Below are 18,392 nucleotides of genomic sequence, written 5' to 3' on the forward strand. Positions count from 1 at the left end.
ATCGTAATTTATTTACATTTATTTTAATTTCATACTCTCCAAATAGCTCAGCAAAATAGACATTTCACTTTATTTAATCGTATTTACATAAATTTATACTACATTCCACGGGAAAAGGGATGGACTATACTTACTATGTATGATTATTAATTGTTCAGTAACAACTTTATAACAAATCTAATAATGTTCTCGGCATTTTTATTTTTTACCCAAAAAAAAAAGAAATATTTAGAAAATGGTGTTATATAAAAATCAATATTAAACAAAATATACATTTACTTACCTGCGTGGGACTTTCATGCCAACCTAAAAACAAAGTTATAACCATTTTCACCACAAGCTGAAAATGATAGCAAAATACATACCACATTTAGAAACAAAGGATGGCAAAATTAAAATACCTTTCAGAGGAAAATAAAGTCTGAGAAGACAAATTCCGCCTGTCTGTGTGTACGGCCCTGTACAAATATTTCTTGCTGGCATAAATATTTCAGAAAACAGAAAACAAAGGCAGGCGACAGTTGAAGTGCGAGCGGAAAAAAGGACACCCAGGACATTTTAACCATGTCCTTGTGGTGCCCCTCTGACAAATGACAAATGACAAATGCAGTGGACTTAATTACTTCTCCGCAATCTCAGCCATCCCGGGAACAACTCTCTACTTGCCGTCAACCGGTTTGGGCATCCATTTTCACTTTCAGGCCCAGGCACCACCTGAATCTGAAGCTGGGGAAAAGCCGGGGTGAGTCGGAAAATCCAGTGGAAGGGACACCTGTTGCATCTTGCATTTCAAACGAGTGCAGCGCGGGCGTTGACTAATTGCAGCTTGTTAACGGGCCCAGAAAAGGGGTAATTGCGGAAAATCGAACCCCTGAAATGGCCGAAAGGGGAGCAGCAGTCGAAGGTCTCTATGGCCTTGTACCACGGCATTCGATTTCCGGCGATTTGTGGCGCATTCCCTCACTGAGAAAAGCTAAAATAAAGTAAGCTCATTCTTCTAAAGTACAAATTTCATGATTAACTTTTAATTTAGTTAATTTAAACAGAAACTCTGTATTACTTATGGGCTTGTGCAAATTATTTTACATCATTTATTAAATTTTTCAAACACGTTAACGTTGTTTTGTTCTAATATTTTGTAAGTATAAAATTATAAAATATTTTCGTTTTATTACCTTGTGAAAGTTTCTTCATGACATTAAATTTTATCGTGGCATTTTTTGTATAACTATCTAGATTTGTCTGCGTGTGTAGCGTTTCAAAGAATAGGGTTCTTTTAGAAAAGCGAAACACGATGCTAATTTTCTGTTTGCTGCATCTGCATTACAGGTACTTTTCGTACTACAAAAGCTTCCCCTTGATTTTCAAGATAATCATTAGTAGATTTCTTCACTTTTTGAAAAAAAACCCACCCAATTTGGGTGTAGGACAAACTTAAAATCGTTAAATTGAAACAATGTAAAATACTTAGATTTATATTTTTGCATTGATTGCTTGATTCAATTGTTAATGATGGAGTATTAACAAAGTTGTTTATTACTAAATCTTTTTTCTATATATTCCTGCGAATCAATTTTAAATTTAGTTAAGGCTATGAATGAACATTTTAAATTGTAACCCTCTTGTTCTTGAAAATTGAAAAAAATTGCGACTTGTAAGGTGACCCACCTGTTGAGTACTTCTGGGTCCTGGCTGCTCTATGAGTAATTAAAGTGGCCCTTTGCCACGCCCCCTTCCTGAACATCTGACGTGGATACTTTGTGGCACTGACTTGGGCAGTCGCAGCTGGAGCTTCTGGTAAACAAAATGTATTCTAATTACGGAGCTGGAGCGAATGTCCTTGGCCCACTCACCACCGAACCATTGCGCCATCGAGCCATTGAGCCAGCGAGCCACTCAGCACCACTCCCCATCAATTGGCATCATGCAGCTTATTTATTTACGACGTACTTGCACCACTCCACTCCACTCCACTACATTCCACTCCACTTCAGGTGGCAGTGTCCACAGCAGCGACTATCTGCACAAACTACGAGCATCTAACTGTCTGAGCACCATAAAAGTCAGGTGCATCTACAGCAGCTGGATTCGAGTTTAAATCGTTTTAGCTTTAAAGTGCATGATATTTCATTGGTTTCCAATCAGCAAGGCATAATGATGAATTCTCAGTTGAAAAAAAGTTAAATGTTTATCATTCTGGACAATCATCATAAATTTGTTTGTGTATTTTCACTCTGTCTGCCATTTCCTTTTTGGAGTGATATAATTTATACTACGAACTTAAAAGTTCTTTCAAGGTTTTTCATATTTTGTCAGTCAAATTTGGAGCTTACAAATATTAGCAAAATAAAAATACAAATTTTACCTCTTAACTTTGAAGTTTTAGTGCATTTAAAAGTTAAAGATATATAAAAAACTGTCAAAAACATATTTTGCTCAATTTGGATTTAAAAAGTTTGGAACCTTTTCTGTTGAGAAATAAAAAAAAAAAGAGTTTGAAATTTTAACGACGATGTTAAATGGTAATATAATATTTTTGAATAAATTCTTTAAACATTCCAAGAAATGTTTTAAGTCTTTCACTGGTTCCAGTATGTAACTGCTACTAGCAGTTCGATGAATCAATTTAAATCAAAGCCTTTCACGATACATGTTTAAAAGAAATTTGTATCATTATACCAATGCAGATTGCCAGGAATTTTCTCCTTTCCGGCGATTCAATGCCCGTTACATCCTTTACTGGCCCCCATTTATGTGCTGGCCCATAACTTTGCTTTAATGCAGTTCCAAAAATCGACGAATGATATCCGGCATTAGGAAGAGGGGTATCCAGACTGGCTTGATGGGGGGTTTTGGGCGCGGACGATGCGGAAGACTGGAGCCTCAAGGTGCTTGGCAGTGCATGTTGGATTTTTACGACGGCATTGGGTAATGTCATAAAGCGACGCTGATGCAGGATGCCTCCTTCAGTTTTTTTTTCCCTTTGACAATTTCTCGCGCTGGCTCGTGTTCAAATATTTAAGAGACTCGTGAATTTGCTCAATAAAAATTCAACTTTCTTGCCACTTACACTTGCACACACACGAGCGCACACATCTTCAATTTTCTGGCCACGTTGCGTATACGTATTGCGCCGAAAAGTATGCTATAAATTTTGAAAATTCACCAACACCTCCACAGTCCTCCGCCCTCTTGCCCTTCGCTTTCGCAGTAATTATGGGCCACGCCCCCCTTTTGCGTACGCCCCTTTTCTCACAGCTCGCTGGCACAACGAAATCATGGGGGCGTGGCGCAATGGGCGTGTCTGCTATCCTTCTGATCAAAATGAGTTAAATTCCATTTTCATACGCACACACATGCAGCCCACCCAGTATGCAAATATGCGATATATCGTTCAGTTTCTCTTGTATTTCTCTGCGTAATGGAGAAATGTGACCGCATTTCGATGCCCGACTCTCTGGGCAACATTAAATCAATAGACAGAGACATTAAAGGGAATATTCAACAGATTGTCGAAACATTTCCCACAAGACTGACTTTTTTATGCGAACATAAACATATATTATCATCAGATATTGATATTGTTTTATGTACTCAGCAATTTGAAATGGTTATTGAATATTGGTTGTCTTCAAAATAAAATATACTTTAGAATTTAGAAGCAACCGGTTTATAAAATTATTTCACAAACAAAAATGTATTATTATTTCGGCTTAAAATATCCCACAGATATTTCAGTGTCTGTTGGAATTTTTCTATTTTAACTTTTGAAATCCCAATCTTTGGGCTATTCACCATAAAAATTATATTTTATTTTGATTTTCCCAGCCATACATAAAGTTTTTGCATTCCACTCGACAATATTCGTATTTTACATAAAAGTTCAACAAATTTTCCTTGAATTGAATCGTCCTTACCATGAAAGTTTTATTGCAGCTGCATATGAAAACAGATAGAGATACATACAGATAAGCACTTATTGAATATATGTATTGTACAAACATATATACAAATGCAGAGGCGCCCGGTGATTTTTCACTAGCGTTGCTTGGCGCTATAATAACATTTCATTAAATTTTACTTGTTCTTTAACGATTAAAGCTTAACTCAAATATTAATGGTAACTATTAAAGGGAAACGTGTCGACGCCACTGTCTATATTACATATAATTTCAGAATAAGCTAGCAATAATTTTATTGTTTTCCCTTTGTGAAGGCCGCAGCCGAAATCACTTAAAGTTCTGGATTCGAATGGCCAAAAGCCAAGGACAAAGGCAAAGGCAAAGGCGAAGGCATTGGGGTCAAGGCTGTTCAGCCATGAACTCCCCTGCCCCCTACCGCTGCCCTTTGAACCCTGGTCCCCTGCGTGTGTGTGTGTGTTTGAGTGCGTAGTCCAAAGGCTAAACGCAAAACGCTTCTTAATTTCCTGCTTCGAAATTAATGCCAATGATTTGTTTGGCGCAACCCAAAAAATTTGACCCAAACAGTCCTGCAAATGGGACCCCACCTGATGGCCTAGCAATTATCCTCGGGTATCCTGTTCCTTGGCATGGGGTCCTTTATTTTAGTTTGTTTAGCCACCTGCCGGGCAGTGAATGCAACAAAAACAATTAACATGCCCCCTTCATTAGCATGAAAAATTAACCTACAAGCGGACCACAGAAATACATAGCACCACTTGAAGAAAATAAGTGGTTGGGATATATATTTTTTTTAGGCACATAGATATATATATATTTATACATCTTCATAAGTGTCTTTACAAACTGAATATAATAAACCCCTCTAAAATACGATTTTTATTTTTTTTTTTTTCAATTCATTATTTATTTTGCGTCCTCTTTTGGAGTAAAAATTATATAAAATAGTTTTGTTTTTTACAGTGCGACTGTATAAACTGAAAAAGGCCGAAACGGAAGGGGCAAAATGTGAATAGCCACAGGATTCCAAGTCGCAGTCCGTCGCAATTTGAGGTCCCTCAATGACAATGCCGTTGAATAGGTCCGGGCACGTATCTGGACAGGTGAAAACACAGAATTTTTGTGGGGGGGTGGTGGCTGAAGGCCATTGAAAGCACCGTAATGCGTGCGTGGCCACAAACGTTGGCTCAACATTTATTATGGACAGTTCTCCGTATTGTCCCTCGCAATTTGCCCATTTCAGTCTTTTGTTTCACGTGCAACTCAGTTTTTCCAATTGCCGTTTGGTTGAGCGATTGAGCATTTGATTGTTCGTAAATGTAGAAAGATGATCAGGGCATATTTGAAAGTTGAACAAAAAAGACTGGAAAATATGCCTGAAAAAAGGAATAAATGGTCTCAATGCACAAGGCAAATATTAGAGACATTAAAATATAGTACGGCCAGACAGAAGACTATCCAAGCTTTGCTATATATAGCATATTTTTCGAATATCCAAGTGGAGATTTAAAGAGATTACTATCATGATAGTCTAAATTCAGGTTTTAAACAAAACTAAACAATTGATAGTTTTCGTTTCAGTATTATTTTTTAGCTTTTATAAAACAAAACAATATTTTATATTAATTCTTCTTCACAAACTGTTTTCCGTACACTAAATGACTTATGGGCTAAGTGGGTTTAAAAATTAAAGTTTTTCGTGCTCTTTTACTATTACTATTACGGAAAGGAAACATTTAAAGGAAATAAACCCAATTTCTTTGCCACTCTACATTTGGTTATTTAAAGTTAATATTTTTTTAAGACTTTATTCGGTGCTTAAGGGTAGATTAGTTTCTCCAATTAAAGTAAAATGAATGATGGATGAATAAAGCAATTCCCACTTAAATTGACGTTGTAACAGGCCTCACGAAACCCAAACAGAGATTTTCAGTAAATTTTTCGCATGCTTTTCGTGGTAAAAAGTGGCAAAGAGTGGGGTGTGGGGATTAAAATGGGGCTGCTGAACAAATTAATTCTGAAATCCAATCGGAACGCAGTGCACGCACATAAAAAACAACACAAACACTAGCCCGAAACCGAAACGAAACGAAACAAAACAAAGCGAATCAAATCGAGAGGTGGGCAGATTAAAGAGTGCTACAATCGGGAAAGGAGAAAGCGAAACTTTTTCCCTTTGGTGGGGGAAGGGGTGGAGATTTGAGGGGGGGTTGCCGCATGCTGCAAGTTCAAGGTCAGCGCCGAGGGGCAACCAGACACGAGCGTCGAATGTTTGTTATTGCAACAACAGCAGCAAAACTGCAGGGGGTGCTGCTGGATCGGCGGACTATATTCCAAGGGGGTGGAAAATGGAGAAGGGAACAACAGAAAAAGTCGAATGCTTAATCCGCATCACTCAGACAGATGATGAATGCATTTGACCGTACGAACATAAGACACTTTATGAAAATCGATGCAAATTCGGATTCGAATCAAACCAAACCGTGTTTTATTTTTAAATTGTTCTAAATGTCTGCAATGGAAAAAAGAATGAATTCATAAATACAAACTGTTTATGTGGTAGCATATATACATTTTTTATTAAAAACAAAAAAATAACGAAATGAATGATTTAAAATATATTGCATGTTTTTTATTGCATACTTTTGGACACTTTCATAAGAGATTTCAAGAACGTGCTCTATTTTTTGTTTTTACATGCCTTGATAAAGATTTCATATTAAGATATAAATTTTTTTATTATTTATAGATCATTATTATTTACAGGAACCCGATTTGTCATTATTTGTTAGTGCCAATACTGCCCAATTAAATGTGTTACCCTTTATGGGTACTCTCATGTGAACTGAAACAAAATAATGGGGAAGGGGAGTGTAAAGCGGACAGCCGCGATAATGAAACACAAACTCTCGACTCAAAAGCCCAAAACTGAAACTGACAATCAAGTGAAATGTGCACGAAAGTGGGCAAAGGCGGAGGCGGAGGCGATGGCGGTGGGAGGGGCTGACATGTGTGCATACACAAGCAAACAAAACAAAAGCAAACATTCACTCGCACAGACACAGAAAGCCGCAACAAATTTTAGAAGTGGTTCTAATAAATATATACACAGAGAAAAATAGAATCAACTTGGTCTACAAAGCATATATTTTAAATTTATTTTAAAATAATTTAAAATAATTAAAATAAAGATTTTAATTCGACAATTCTAATATCAAAATTGAATAAGGTTATTTTAATAAATTATAAATTGCTTTAATATTTTAAATGTACAAAATAAGGAATACATTTGTTTTGTCCGGTGTACGAGAGTGAGTGAGTCGGAGCCAAAAGAGACAGGACAATTGAGTACCAGGACAAAGGAGGAGTGACCCGAGGACGTGGGCAATCAAACTTCCACCAAGGCAACATAACACATAAAAAGCCAAGTGTTTGATGCCCTTTGTCCAATGTTGGTCCTGTTCACAGAATTTTTTTTTTTGCGTAGGTAGGGTGCCAAACGTAACGTAACGAGTTTTGTCCGAAAGTTTGACAAAAATGTAGCGTTTATGCGGTGGATACTTCAAACACAAAAGGAACAAAGTACCAATTAAAAGGAAACGCCATCAGAAGGCAATGAACAAAATAATGTCATGAAACATTTATTACTCTCGATGCCTTTAAAAATAAAATAAAAATTTATCAAAATGGTAAAACTGGTTAAAAGTAAATAAAAACAATATGTTTATTGGAAAATTGTAGATAATTATTGTCGAACAGTAAATTGTAGATCTAAAATCAAGGGGCTATAAAAAAGAAGTCTTGGCCTTATTTCCTGGATATTTTGTTGCATGAATCTCATTAGGGACGATGGACACAGCAACTGGACACGTAAGCATGCAGTGCCCGGAGTCAAGTCATTCTGCGTCGCAAAATACTATATTACCCCCTGCCACTTGAGCTCCATCCTTTTGCTTCCCCCTTCGCCTGCTGCGAAAACCATGTAAACAGCCGCAGAGAGAGTTCGTTGTAGCCCACTTGACCCCCAGATCACCAACCTCTACCCCAAAACTCCCAGTCCAGCCCCCCCTTTCGACGCCCCTGTTGCTTGTCATTTGCTGCTTCATATTTCTTCATTGCTATAATGAAGTCCAAAACAGACGCGAAAACAGGGCGAACTGCAGTAGCAGGGCAAAATAAAAGAAAAAACAGAAAAAAGAAAGGACAACCGCCGGGCAAAGTAACACGTAAATTAATCGCAATGGCAAAAGTTATTTGTTACCCCCTGCAATTTACTGAGCAATCCGCAGGGGAATACGGAGCCAACACAGAATTTTTGAGTGAAAACAACTTTGTGTGGCTTGCATTAGACAAGTACACCGAACAAAATGTTCATATGTTCATATTAAACCAAAAGTTTAGCACAACCTTTACATTATATTTTTATGTTCAGTTTAAGAACCACAGATTTTCAATGAAAGCCAAAATTTATTTGGTAAGCGTCAAAAACATATGATTGCAAGTAATTTGAATTTTCTATTTTAAAGTTTATATTTTCTGTGTTGATTTGTTTCACAAATATATACTAATTTGAACCTCAATTTGACTTAATACGTTGTGTCTAAAACAAATCAATATTTAATTGATACAAGAACTAACCTGTTGCATAATATTAAAGACATGTTTAAATTGTATGACTCCTTTCGCATAAAATGTCGAAGAAAGAATAAAGGCCTAAAGCCATACTATCCGCACCCAAATATCCAAGATTGAATGGAGAAACTGGTGTGAAGGGTGTCCAGCGATTTGCGGCCATGTCTCATACTCAATTTGCCAAAAGTCCAGGCCAAGAGCAGTCCTTAAGTACATTAAAATTGAATTAGTTAGTGAAATTGGCGAAACGCTGAGGGTAAGAGGATGAAATCCAGGAAGCGAGTTAACTATGTATATATAACTATATATATATATATATATATATAATTCTGGCAAGGCAGACACTGGACGCAGATTCCATCTGTTGTCGAACCCAAAAGTTTCCCATGGGAAGGACAATGGTTTAATATTGCTTATTAGAGTGAACCTTAACAGTGTATTTACGACAAATAACGGAACAGGACTGGTAATTATAAATTTACATTAAAAATAATACTTAATAAAATATGAAATTGTACTGGGTGGTACAAATAAATTCTAGTTAGTATTTTAGTTGAATAAAGGTAATCATATTTGTTTAGTTAGTTTTGTTACAAATTTTTAAACATAAATTTTATTTTATATTTGCAGTTAAAAAGTATTTGTTATATTATTAATTAAAAAAATAAGCATGCATTCATTTATTTGTTTTTTTTTTTGCTACAACTTGCACCGCCTTGGCCAAAAATAAACCGTCGGATAAGAACAATTAACATCAATCGATAAAAGTTGGTTAAACAGAAACTATGTATATATTGAAATATATGTATTCAAATTGCAGCAGTTGTGAGAAGGGCAGAAGTTGCTTGCCATTGGCAAGGAAATTAAGTTATAACACGCAATTTGGCTCAAACAAACAAGGATGAGATGTCGATAAATTCAATTATCTGGCACAGGATAAACACTGTGGATAGACACTGTGGTTAGATGTTGGCTATTGCCTGCGGTTTATTCTAAATTAATTTTCAAGTGGCCGGAACGAAAACAGAGCGAAAGACAAAAAACGCCAACGAAAATCAAAGTCAAGTTTTCGTTGGACTTGTTCGCAAGGAGAAAAACTTTAAGTAGAAAAAACAAACAGAAATAAAAAGCCATAATGAAGCTGACAATTTAATTTGCGAGCCAGGGTGTTTAAAGGACGGCGGACAATGACCTCGACAAGTGTCTGGGTGTAACCGATACGGGGTCTTAGCCCAGCCAGCCCCATCTTCCAATCCCCCTACCAATCCATTAGAAACCAAAGCCAACCAGAACCAAAATCTGATCGCCTTCAACGAGTCCACAAACATGCCGAAAGTAAGCCAAGCAATAAAGAGTTTAATTGGGAAATTACTTAAAGCCACACTGGGAAAAAATTATAGCCAGCAAAAAATAATATTATCTCATTTATTTTCTTGTAACTTTAAAAAATGTAAAGGGAAAAGTAATAATTCTTCTCCAATTAATCAATACAATTGAAACTAAATTATTGTCTCTTCAATAAACTAAAATTGTTTGAAATTTAAAAATATAATACTTTCTTTCAAAAAATATATTAAATATAAATAAATAAATATATTAAAAAAAAACACAATTTTCAAAATATATATACTATAGATAATTAGGGTCATCTCATTACATTTTTTTTTTATAAAAAAACTAACAACAAGGAATATTTAGTGAATTTTAAAGCATCGGGAATACCACAGAAATCACTTGGACTTTAAAATCACATAAAAAGGTGTGCAAAAGTATGCTGTAAAAAATACAATGTGACACTTTACAACGAAATCATCGTACTTTTGGCCCCAACATACATTGCTGCATACTTTTACCCACTTTTATAATTGATTTGATTGTTTGTTTGATTTCTGTTAATTGTTCTCTGTGCCTGTCCAAGTCAAAGAAGGGCTTAATTGGAAAATGAGTTGATGTCCCGAAGGTAAATGGGCGAGGCGTGTTTCAAGCTGAGAGAGACACCTTTTTCCATTCACTTGCCACCGGTTGGAGAGACAGCAAATTATCCGGTTTCCCACTGATGGGTAAACTGAGCCGGAAAAAAGGGGGAAGTGTGGAAATGGACCCCAATGAATGGCATCCGTAAGCCGCAACAATAGCGGCTCTCTGGCGTCTTTGTCATCATTGTGTCGGTGTTTCAGTGTTCATTGTCAGCCGGGTTCCGAGGCCCATACCCACACAAATCGACGGTTGGATCTCAGGTGGTGCGACCCTGATCCCTGGTCGGAATCAGTCTGTTAAACGCTGGACAACTTTTGGATGGTGGATGCGCAATCAGGCAGAGTAACTAAAGTAAATGCATCTACGTGTCCAGAAATTTTGTATACCCTTTCATATTAAAATTATATTAACCATTGCTCTTTGACCTTCAATTATTGTATTTCAATCATTATCGTAGTATACTTTTCAGCTGATACAATTCCAGGAAACAGATTTACTGCGTCACTCCATCAAAGGCTAGGTAACGAATATTGAATTTCTAATACGATTTTAAGTGGAGTCGCGTATAAGAATATTCGATTGCCCTTAAATTATTTATAACAAAAGCAGTTGTAACTACAAATAAGCTACCATATAAATAACTAGAAACCAATTTTATATAACAAATTAAAAATAATCATATAATATACTTATATGTTTATGAGGTTGTTAAATAAATTGCATAAATTATTGCAATTTATTTTATTTTCAATTGAATAGTTTTAAGTGTTATCAATAAATAGCAATAAAGAATAAATTAACTTTTTGAAATATTCTGACTTAATTAATACACATTAGTGACATTGTTAAACATTTGGTTTTAAGCAATTAAGTATTTATTATAGTTGATTTACAAAGGAGAGAATTATGCATTCATTCATTTGGTTATAACATGTAATTTAAATATTTAAATTTGATTTTGCATGACACTTGTCTTTGGTCGCATATTTTGCAGTCAACAATAAATTCCTCGTTAAATTTAATTAATTTGAGTGGATTGTCATTTCATGATTTTATTGGTTTTTATATCCGCTTGCATTTTATTGAATTGTGAGAGCGGGATTGCATTTTTTGTCCGACATTTGAGATTAATCAGTTTCTGGTTGGACTCCAAGTGCCACTCTACTATATATAATATAATCCCGCGCACCTGTGCATCGTGCATCCACATCCAAATCCAAATCCACAACCACATCCACATCCATCCTTTACGTTATGAGCATTTCACACCCAATTAGATTGATAGGACCAGAAGGTACATGAACTATTACCCCGGATCCTGGCTCCCCGTTTCAACCCCCACTTAATTGCAGCGCATCCGAGGTGAAGAGTTCACTGGGGCCAATAATGGCGATGATAATGACTATGATTACGATGACGGGGGTCATGTGAGGACGATGCCGACGAATGACAGCCCCACGTCGCTGCAACCGTTAACAATTTCTGACATTTTGATTTATAAATTCTCCACCAAGACCACCTCCCAATTGTTTTCGCATCTATTCTGGCTCCTGTTCTGTTTTGTTCTTGCCCTTTTGTCGAGACCTCCTTTGCACAAAGTGAAATTTACGTTTGATCCCCAAACAGCGAGGAGATGCCAAAAAATGGCAGGAGTAGACTGGCAAAATTGCTCCATCATGCCCCGGAGACTGGAAGAATAATAACAAAGTGAGGGGCCAGAGTTCAAGCAACGCTCTGCTCCGCAGTTCGATGCCATAAAATGTTATTATACACTCGAGTGTGTGTGCCGAATATTCGGATTTGATGGAGCGTGGATTTCCCAGCCAAATAAACCAGTTTACCAATATACCCAATCGGGTATCCATGAAATCTTTAATTAATTCATAAAACTTAAGTTTACTTAAGATTCGGATAATGACACAAATCATCCGTAAATCTTCTTTAGAGTTGTGTTTTTTTTAACGTTATTATTTTTGTTAATCATTAATTTTTGGAAACAAATATTTTTCAAAAGTCACAGAAGTTGTTCTTAATGTTAGCCAAAAAAAAAACCATCTCATCTTGATTTCGAAACAAGTATTTGTTTGCCATTTCCTACATTTTATTAAAGGGTCAGTCTTGATTAGAAATTCCAGGATCCCGAATCGTTGGCAAAGAGTGGGATATTCGGGTATTTTAGCGGTTATGGAAATCTAATTGTCGTAACATTGAAAACTGAACTCTTGTCTATTCTGGGGGGTTTATGTACCCCATTTTTCCGAAGGGGCTTTCAATTCAGTATCGGGTACAACGCACCTTTTCTAGTCATTTTTGTCATCCTTCGTTTTCTATTTCTTCGCTTTATTTATGCCATTTTTCTTTATTTTCTCAACTTTAAATTTAACGAAAAAGAGCAATTCAAGAAATGTTCTAACACAACTAAAACAAACATTTCTGAATTTTAAGGGCTCTGTGAATTTAAAGCGATCTATTTTAAAATTCCTAAGGCAATAATCTTAGTGAAAAGTTAAGGAAATTTGCAAAAGGCGTAGCATTTTTTAAATTAAAAAAAAAAATTATGTTTCTTTTTTCCTGCCGAATCCATTGTAAATAGAAAGGAACAAAATTCCTATACATTAAATTTATCAAATATATATTTTATGAGAAATATTTAGTAAGTCAAGGAAACATAAAGAAGAATAAACTATCGGCTTAAAAGTTTTCTCGTTTTGAGGAAAGAAGTAAATTTTTCATTGCTTATGGCACCGCCACCAGGTGACGCCACTACTAGCACCAGTGTCGGAATGTAGATGGCGCCGCCACCCAATCAAGCCGCAATTGCCAACCGTCGAGTGTTTTGATTAAACGTTTCGCTTTAATTGCTCCATCATCATTGGTTGGCGGTGGGTGGTGGGTGGTAGGTGGGTGGTGCGGTGATGGGCTGATGGGGTCGTGCAAAGTGGTGCATTTTATGTGCGTGCTCGAGTGTGGTTCGCTGGTGAAGTGACGCGTACGGGCAAGGACCATTGAACTTTTCCGTGCAAATGGGAATAGATGACGAAGGGCTATGAATATGACATGACGACTATTAGCCACAAAACAAGCCTTTCGTGTTTGATTGATTTTGGAAGGTAAATAAATAGGAATGTATTTATTCCGAAACATATTCCATGAATACATTAACACGTGTATGCAACTCTCGAACTGTTCATTTATTGGAGAAAACATGGTTTTCGTATGATTGAGTTTAAAGAACATACATACACCCAGAAAAACCATATTGGAATTGAATAAAAAACAAAAATCAACCCGAAACCTTAACAACTACCAAGGGTTTAGAACATCATTACACATTTTAAGAACGATTTTATGAACAGAAGGTTTGTGTTTTTACAAACGGCGTTCGATTTTGTAAACAAATATTCTATAAACTATTTATATATGTATATGTATATATATATTTTTTTGTTTTTGAAACTATGATTCCGATATAAAGTTGGATATCATTTAAAACAATTTGTATTGTAATATTTTTTGAAATAATTTTGTATTGTCTTCAAAATGTATTAATTTGTAGCAAAGGATTTTCAGAGAGTATCTGTATAACGTGCATCTCTTAATACTATTTGCAGATGCAGACCATGCACTTCAATTTCGTCAACAAGTTAAGCCTGTTTTCGAATCTGAGAACTGAGAGAGCAGAATTCAGCTAAATAAACACTTGGACCAACGATCATATCCCTATTTCACATCTACACCGATATCTTCGGGTTCACATGCCCATCACAATATTTAAGTACAAAACAACTACCACACGAACAAGCTGATTATTCGCCTTATCACAGTGCATGCAATTTATTGTTTTTTTTTTACACTACCAGAAGGCATTGTAGCTACATAAAAATGCAACCACGACGGGCCAATACCCTTATAAAAATAATTTTAGTTTGGTATATCTTAAGAACAAGCACTTAGCTAAATTTTACATTTTATTGATAGAAAAAAAATTAATTACTCTGTAATATTTTAAATTGTAATTATAAGCGTATGCATTTTGAGTTTAGCTCGTCTATAAACAATGTTATATTTTTTTATTTTATTGCACTTTTTAGATAAGAGTACAAGAACCACAAAAGCCACATTAAACAGATACAGGGTTAGAAATAAAAAAAAAAAAGATCTTTATATTCACATTTAAGAAAATAACTTTGAGGAAAAAACTAAAAAAAAAAAAAATTTGCCTAATAACTATGAATAGTTGAAATTATTTTATCAAATTATTAAAAGTGTAAAAATACATGATTAATTCAATTTGTTTTTTTCAAAAATTCCATTTTTCTTAAGTTTTAAACAAACAAATTAAAACAAATAAATTAAAATGTAAGTCATATAATAAATTATATATTACTTAAACGAGCTCTTAAAATTAAAAAAAAATAAAGCAATCCATATATACGTAATCCATAATTAAATTCTCATAAAATGCCATTTAATTCTGGTTTTAAACAAACCAAAAAGAGTTTTAAAATATTTTAACTGATTAATTATTTGAAATAATACATATGTTTTTTTTCCAAATAAATCCCTTATATTGGTCTTAGAATACAAAAATAAAAGTAATTAAAATTAACCATGAACACGTACCTCAATAAATGCCATCCTATTCAGATGTGCGCATCAGCTGATTGACTATTCCTGCAGGGTATTATCGCCGTCAACAAAGGAGCCATGCGGTATAAAACCAGTACACAGCAATCGGAGCTCCAGACCTCAGCTGCTCGTGCTGTCGACCAGATCGGTTATTATACATACATACATACATACATATCTCCGTAATGCCACGCCCAGTTCTGTTAATTCACGGCGGAGCTGGTGATATATCCGAATCGAGAATAGCGGGCAAGTTCGTGGGCATCAAGCAGGCCCTTCGCTCCGCCTGGTGTCTGTTGAGTCCAGAAAATGGCACCGCCGGCAGTGCCATGGATGCCGTGGAGGCGGCCGTTCGGAGCATGGAACTGGACGAGAACTTCAATGCCGGCTATGGTTCGTGCCTGAACACCAGTGGCCAGGTGGAGATGGAGGCCAGCCTGATGGAGGGCAGACAGCTGCGTGCCGGCTGCATCACCCTGCTGCGGGATGTGATGCATCCGATCACGGTGGCCCGTCGCCTGTTGGAGAAGCAGCGGCACACCTTTCTGGGCGGCGAGGCGGCCCAGGAGCTGGCCCTGGCCACCGGAAGCGAGAGACTGCCACCGGGTGCCCTCATCACCGAGGGCGCCCGCTACACGTTGAAGGAATTCCAGGAGCAGGTGGCCCAGGGCAAGGATCCATTCTTTGCGCGCACCGAATTGGCCGAGGATAAACTGACGCCAAAGACGGATCCCAGTGGTGAGACCGTGGGCGCCGTGGCCATGGATGCAACTGGCCAGATTGTGGTGGGCACCTCCACCGGCGGCATCACAGGCAAGTGGCCGGGACGGATTGGGGACACACCGCTGCTGGGCAGCGGCACCTATGCGGATAACCTTCGTGGCGGAGTGTCGACCACGGGACACGGCGAGACCATCATGCGATACAATCTGGCACAGCGCATCCTGGCCGCCATGGAGCATCGCGGACTGTCCGCCCAGGAGGCCGCCGACAAGGAGTGCCAAGAGATGACCAAGCGGCTGGGCGGCACTGGCGGCGCCATCGTCGTCGGCCACACCGGCGATCTGGGCATCAGTTTCACCTCACACCGCATGGCCTGGGGATACGTCCAGGATGGCACCATCTTCTACGGCATCGAGGGCCAGGTGGTGCTCCAGGAGCCGTTCACAGTTGCCACTTAGGGTCTACAACAAAGTATACACCTAAATCTATTACCAATTACACAAGATGTCTCACAAAACTAGATAATAACTTACAAAATTAAGCCGCATATACATACATTTCATGATGCCTTTGCCTAAATTGAATAAAGTTTATACTTTTTATTTATTTACAACATTTTGGGCACTTAACCAACTAGTTTACGTATGTTGTATGTACAATGTACATCTAAAAAACCAGAGACTAGTTTTATAAGCAAGTTGAGTTATAATAAAGAGAGACATATATTGGTTGACATAATTAGTTGAATTTAATAAAAAAAAAATAATGAAGCCCATTTATTTACATAATTGAGCACTACTTAATATATCAATGAGTCCAAAATACTAGACACAAATTGCACTTCTACTGCTTATAGCAAACGATTATATATTTACAATGTTGCTAGATAATGAAATAAATCAAAACCATTCAAATTGCCTTTGAAATTAAAAACTAAATTCGATTTAATTTAATTTGTCGTAGGTTAATACAAAAAAAAAATGGCTGCTTCTATGACAATTAAACTAATTTCAATTTTTGTATAATGCAGAACAGATATTTCTTACAAGCCCAAAGTGATCCCTGACTTACGTACAATATTGCCAACTAACCAGCTTAAATGGTTACTAATAATTTGCCTAATTTCTAGTTCGAGGTAAGGCTCAATCATTCCGGCCACGAAAATTCCGCACAGAACAAATCGTACTGCATTGAGCGGAAGGGCAGGAGGAGGAGTAGGAGGAGGATGAGGAGGAGGAGGAGCAGCAACAGTGACCAGTGGTTAGCTGCGACTGGCTCCCTGGGGCGCCACATCCCGCTGGGACTCGTGCGCCTCGGTGAGACCGTAGCAATGCTTGGCCGCCGCATCGCGATACTTGTTCTCATGCTCCACGGAGTGCGAGTTCGTCCGGCACTTGACCAGGCACAGCTCGAAGTGGTCCGTCACGCTGGCGAAGATGTACTTGGGCGTGTTGGGCGCCCGCAGGACGCGCTCCAGCAGCGGCTGCTGGCCGGGATGCAGGCAGCAGGAGACGCAGTACTCGTACACGGCACAGCAATGGGTGCTGGTGTTGCAGGTGCGGCAGCTGTAGTAGCCAATGCCGGGCAGTTCCGGATTGCAACAGCCGCTGGTCAGCACCTCCTCCCGTCGGCACACGAATCCACGCTCGTCGGCCAGCAGTCGGCGACCCTGTACGGAGTTGCGGCAGCGCACCTCCGGATCGGAGCGCGTCCGATTGAGCTGCTCCTCGGGCGCCAGGAGCTGCTGCGTCCACAGCAGCGGGCGGGTGCGCTGCACCACGTGCTCGTCATAGTGCAGACCGGCAAAGGAGTCCTGCGGTGGTCGAGGATAAAGTAATAATACATTCTATTGCATAATAGAGGGGGAAAATGTCTTCATTTCCTTATGATTCACTTGGGAGTGATACGATTTATGGGACTTTTATGGCATTTGGCTAGGTGAAGCTGGTTGTACAAACAAAGGGTCAGACAGCGCCTGTTCCTGGTGTACAGAATACGCTAATCGTGGCAACTGGAGCACCAGCACTCACCCGATCGAAGAGGTGTCCAAATCCGTAGACGAGCAGCAGCACCAACAGCACAATGTACACAATGCGACGTCTCAGCAGGCGGGACAGGGCGGCTGGCCACATGCTGGCCACAAGCTAGCGCTCCATCACAGCCACCGGCGGCTGGAATCCGTCCGAGAAGCGGACATGGCGTTGGATCGAAAGCTGGACCGGAATCTTAATCGGGAACGGGACACTTGCTGCTCGCAACCAGCGATTCCACGGGTCAAATGCGACTGGTGCATTGGATGCAGTTGCTCCTTGGGTGGTTGCTTCTCCAAATCACCGAATTCCCTTGTCGGTCACAGCGATCTCCAGATTCCTAAAATAAATTGCACTTTTTGTTTTGCTGCAGGTCATAGAGGTGACACTCGCGTTGTTATCGATAACTTATTTGTTTCGATGTCGATGACAATTAACACCTTCATATTTAAATAAATCATACAAATATTTTTATAGTTTA

At 38.2% G+C, this 18,392-nt stretch overlaps 2 protein-coding genes across 2 annotated transcripts; one reads left to right on the forward strand and one right to left on the reverse strand.

Moving 5' to 3' along the window:
- Positions 1–15,266: 15,266 nt before the first annotated feature.
- Positions 15,267–16,614, forward strand: LOC108137741 (probable isoaspartyl peptidase/L-asparaginase CG7860). Its single transcript, XM_017259641.2, has one exon. The coding sequence runs from the start codon at positions 15,344–15,346 to the stop codon at positions 16,337–16,339; it is 996 nt and encodes a 331-aa protein (XP_017115130.1). The 5' UTR covers positions 15,267–15,343; the 3' UTR covers positions 16,340–16,614.
- LOC108137742 (SREBP regulating gene protein) lies at positions 16,457–18,302 on the reverse strand. The gene is made up of 2 exons (XM_017259642.2): positions 17,912–18,302; positions 16,457–17,694 (listed from the first exon to the last, which is right to left on the reverse strand). The coding sequence occupies exons 1-2, from the start codon at positions 18,011–18,013 to the stop codon at positions 17,143–17,145; spliced, it is 654 nt and encodes a 217-aa protein (XP_017115131.1). The 5' UTR covers positions 18,014–18,302; the 3' UTR covers positions 16,457–17,142.
- Positions 18,303–18,392: the final 90 nt, after the last annotated feature.

This window comes from Drosophila elegans, unplaced genomic scaffold, assembly GCF_018152505.1.
Source record: "Drosophila elegans isolate 14027-0461.03 unplaced genomic scaffold, ASM1815250v1 contig_149, whole genome shotgun sequence".
Classification (NCBI taxonomy): Eukaryota; Metazoa; Arthropoda; class Insecta; order Diptera; family Drosophilidae; genus Drosophila; species Drosophila elegans.

Coding starts and splice junctions, on each gene's coding strand:
- LOC108137741 (XM_017259641.2), top strand. CDS start 15,344: ATGCCACGCCCAGTTCTGTTAATTCACGGCGGAGCTGGTGATATATCC.
- LOC108137742 (XM_017259642.2), bottom strand. CDS start 18,013: ATGTGGCCAGCCGCCCTGTCCCGCCTGCTGAGACGTCGCATTGTGTAC. Junction 17,695..17,911: donor TTGGACACCTCTTCGATCGG/GTGAGTGCTGGT, acceptor CGACCACCGCAG/GACTCCTTTGCCGGTCTGCA.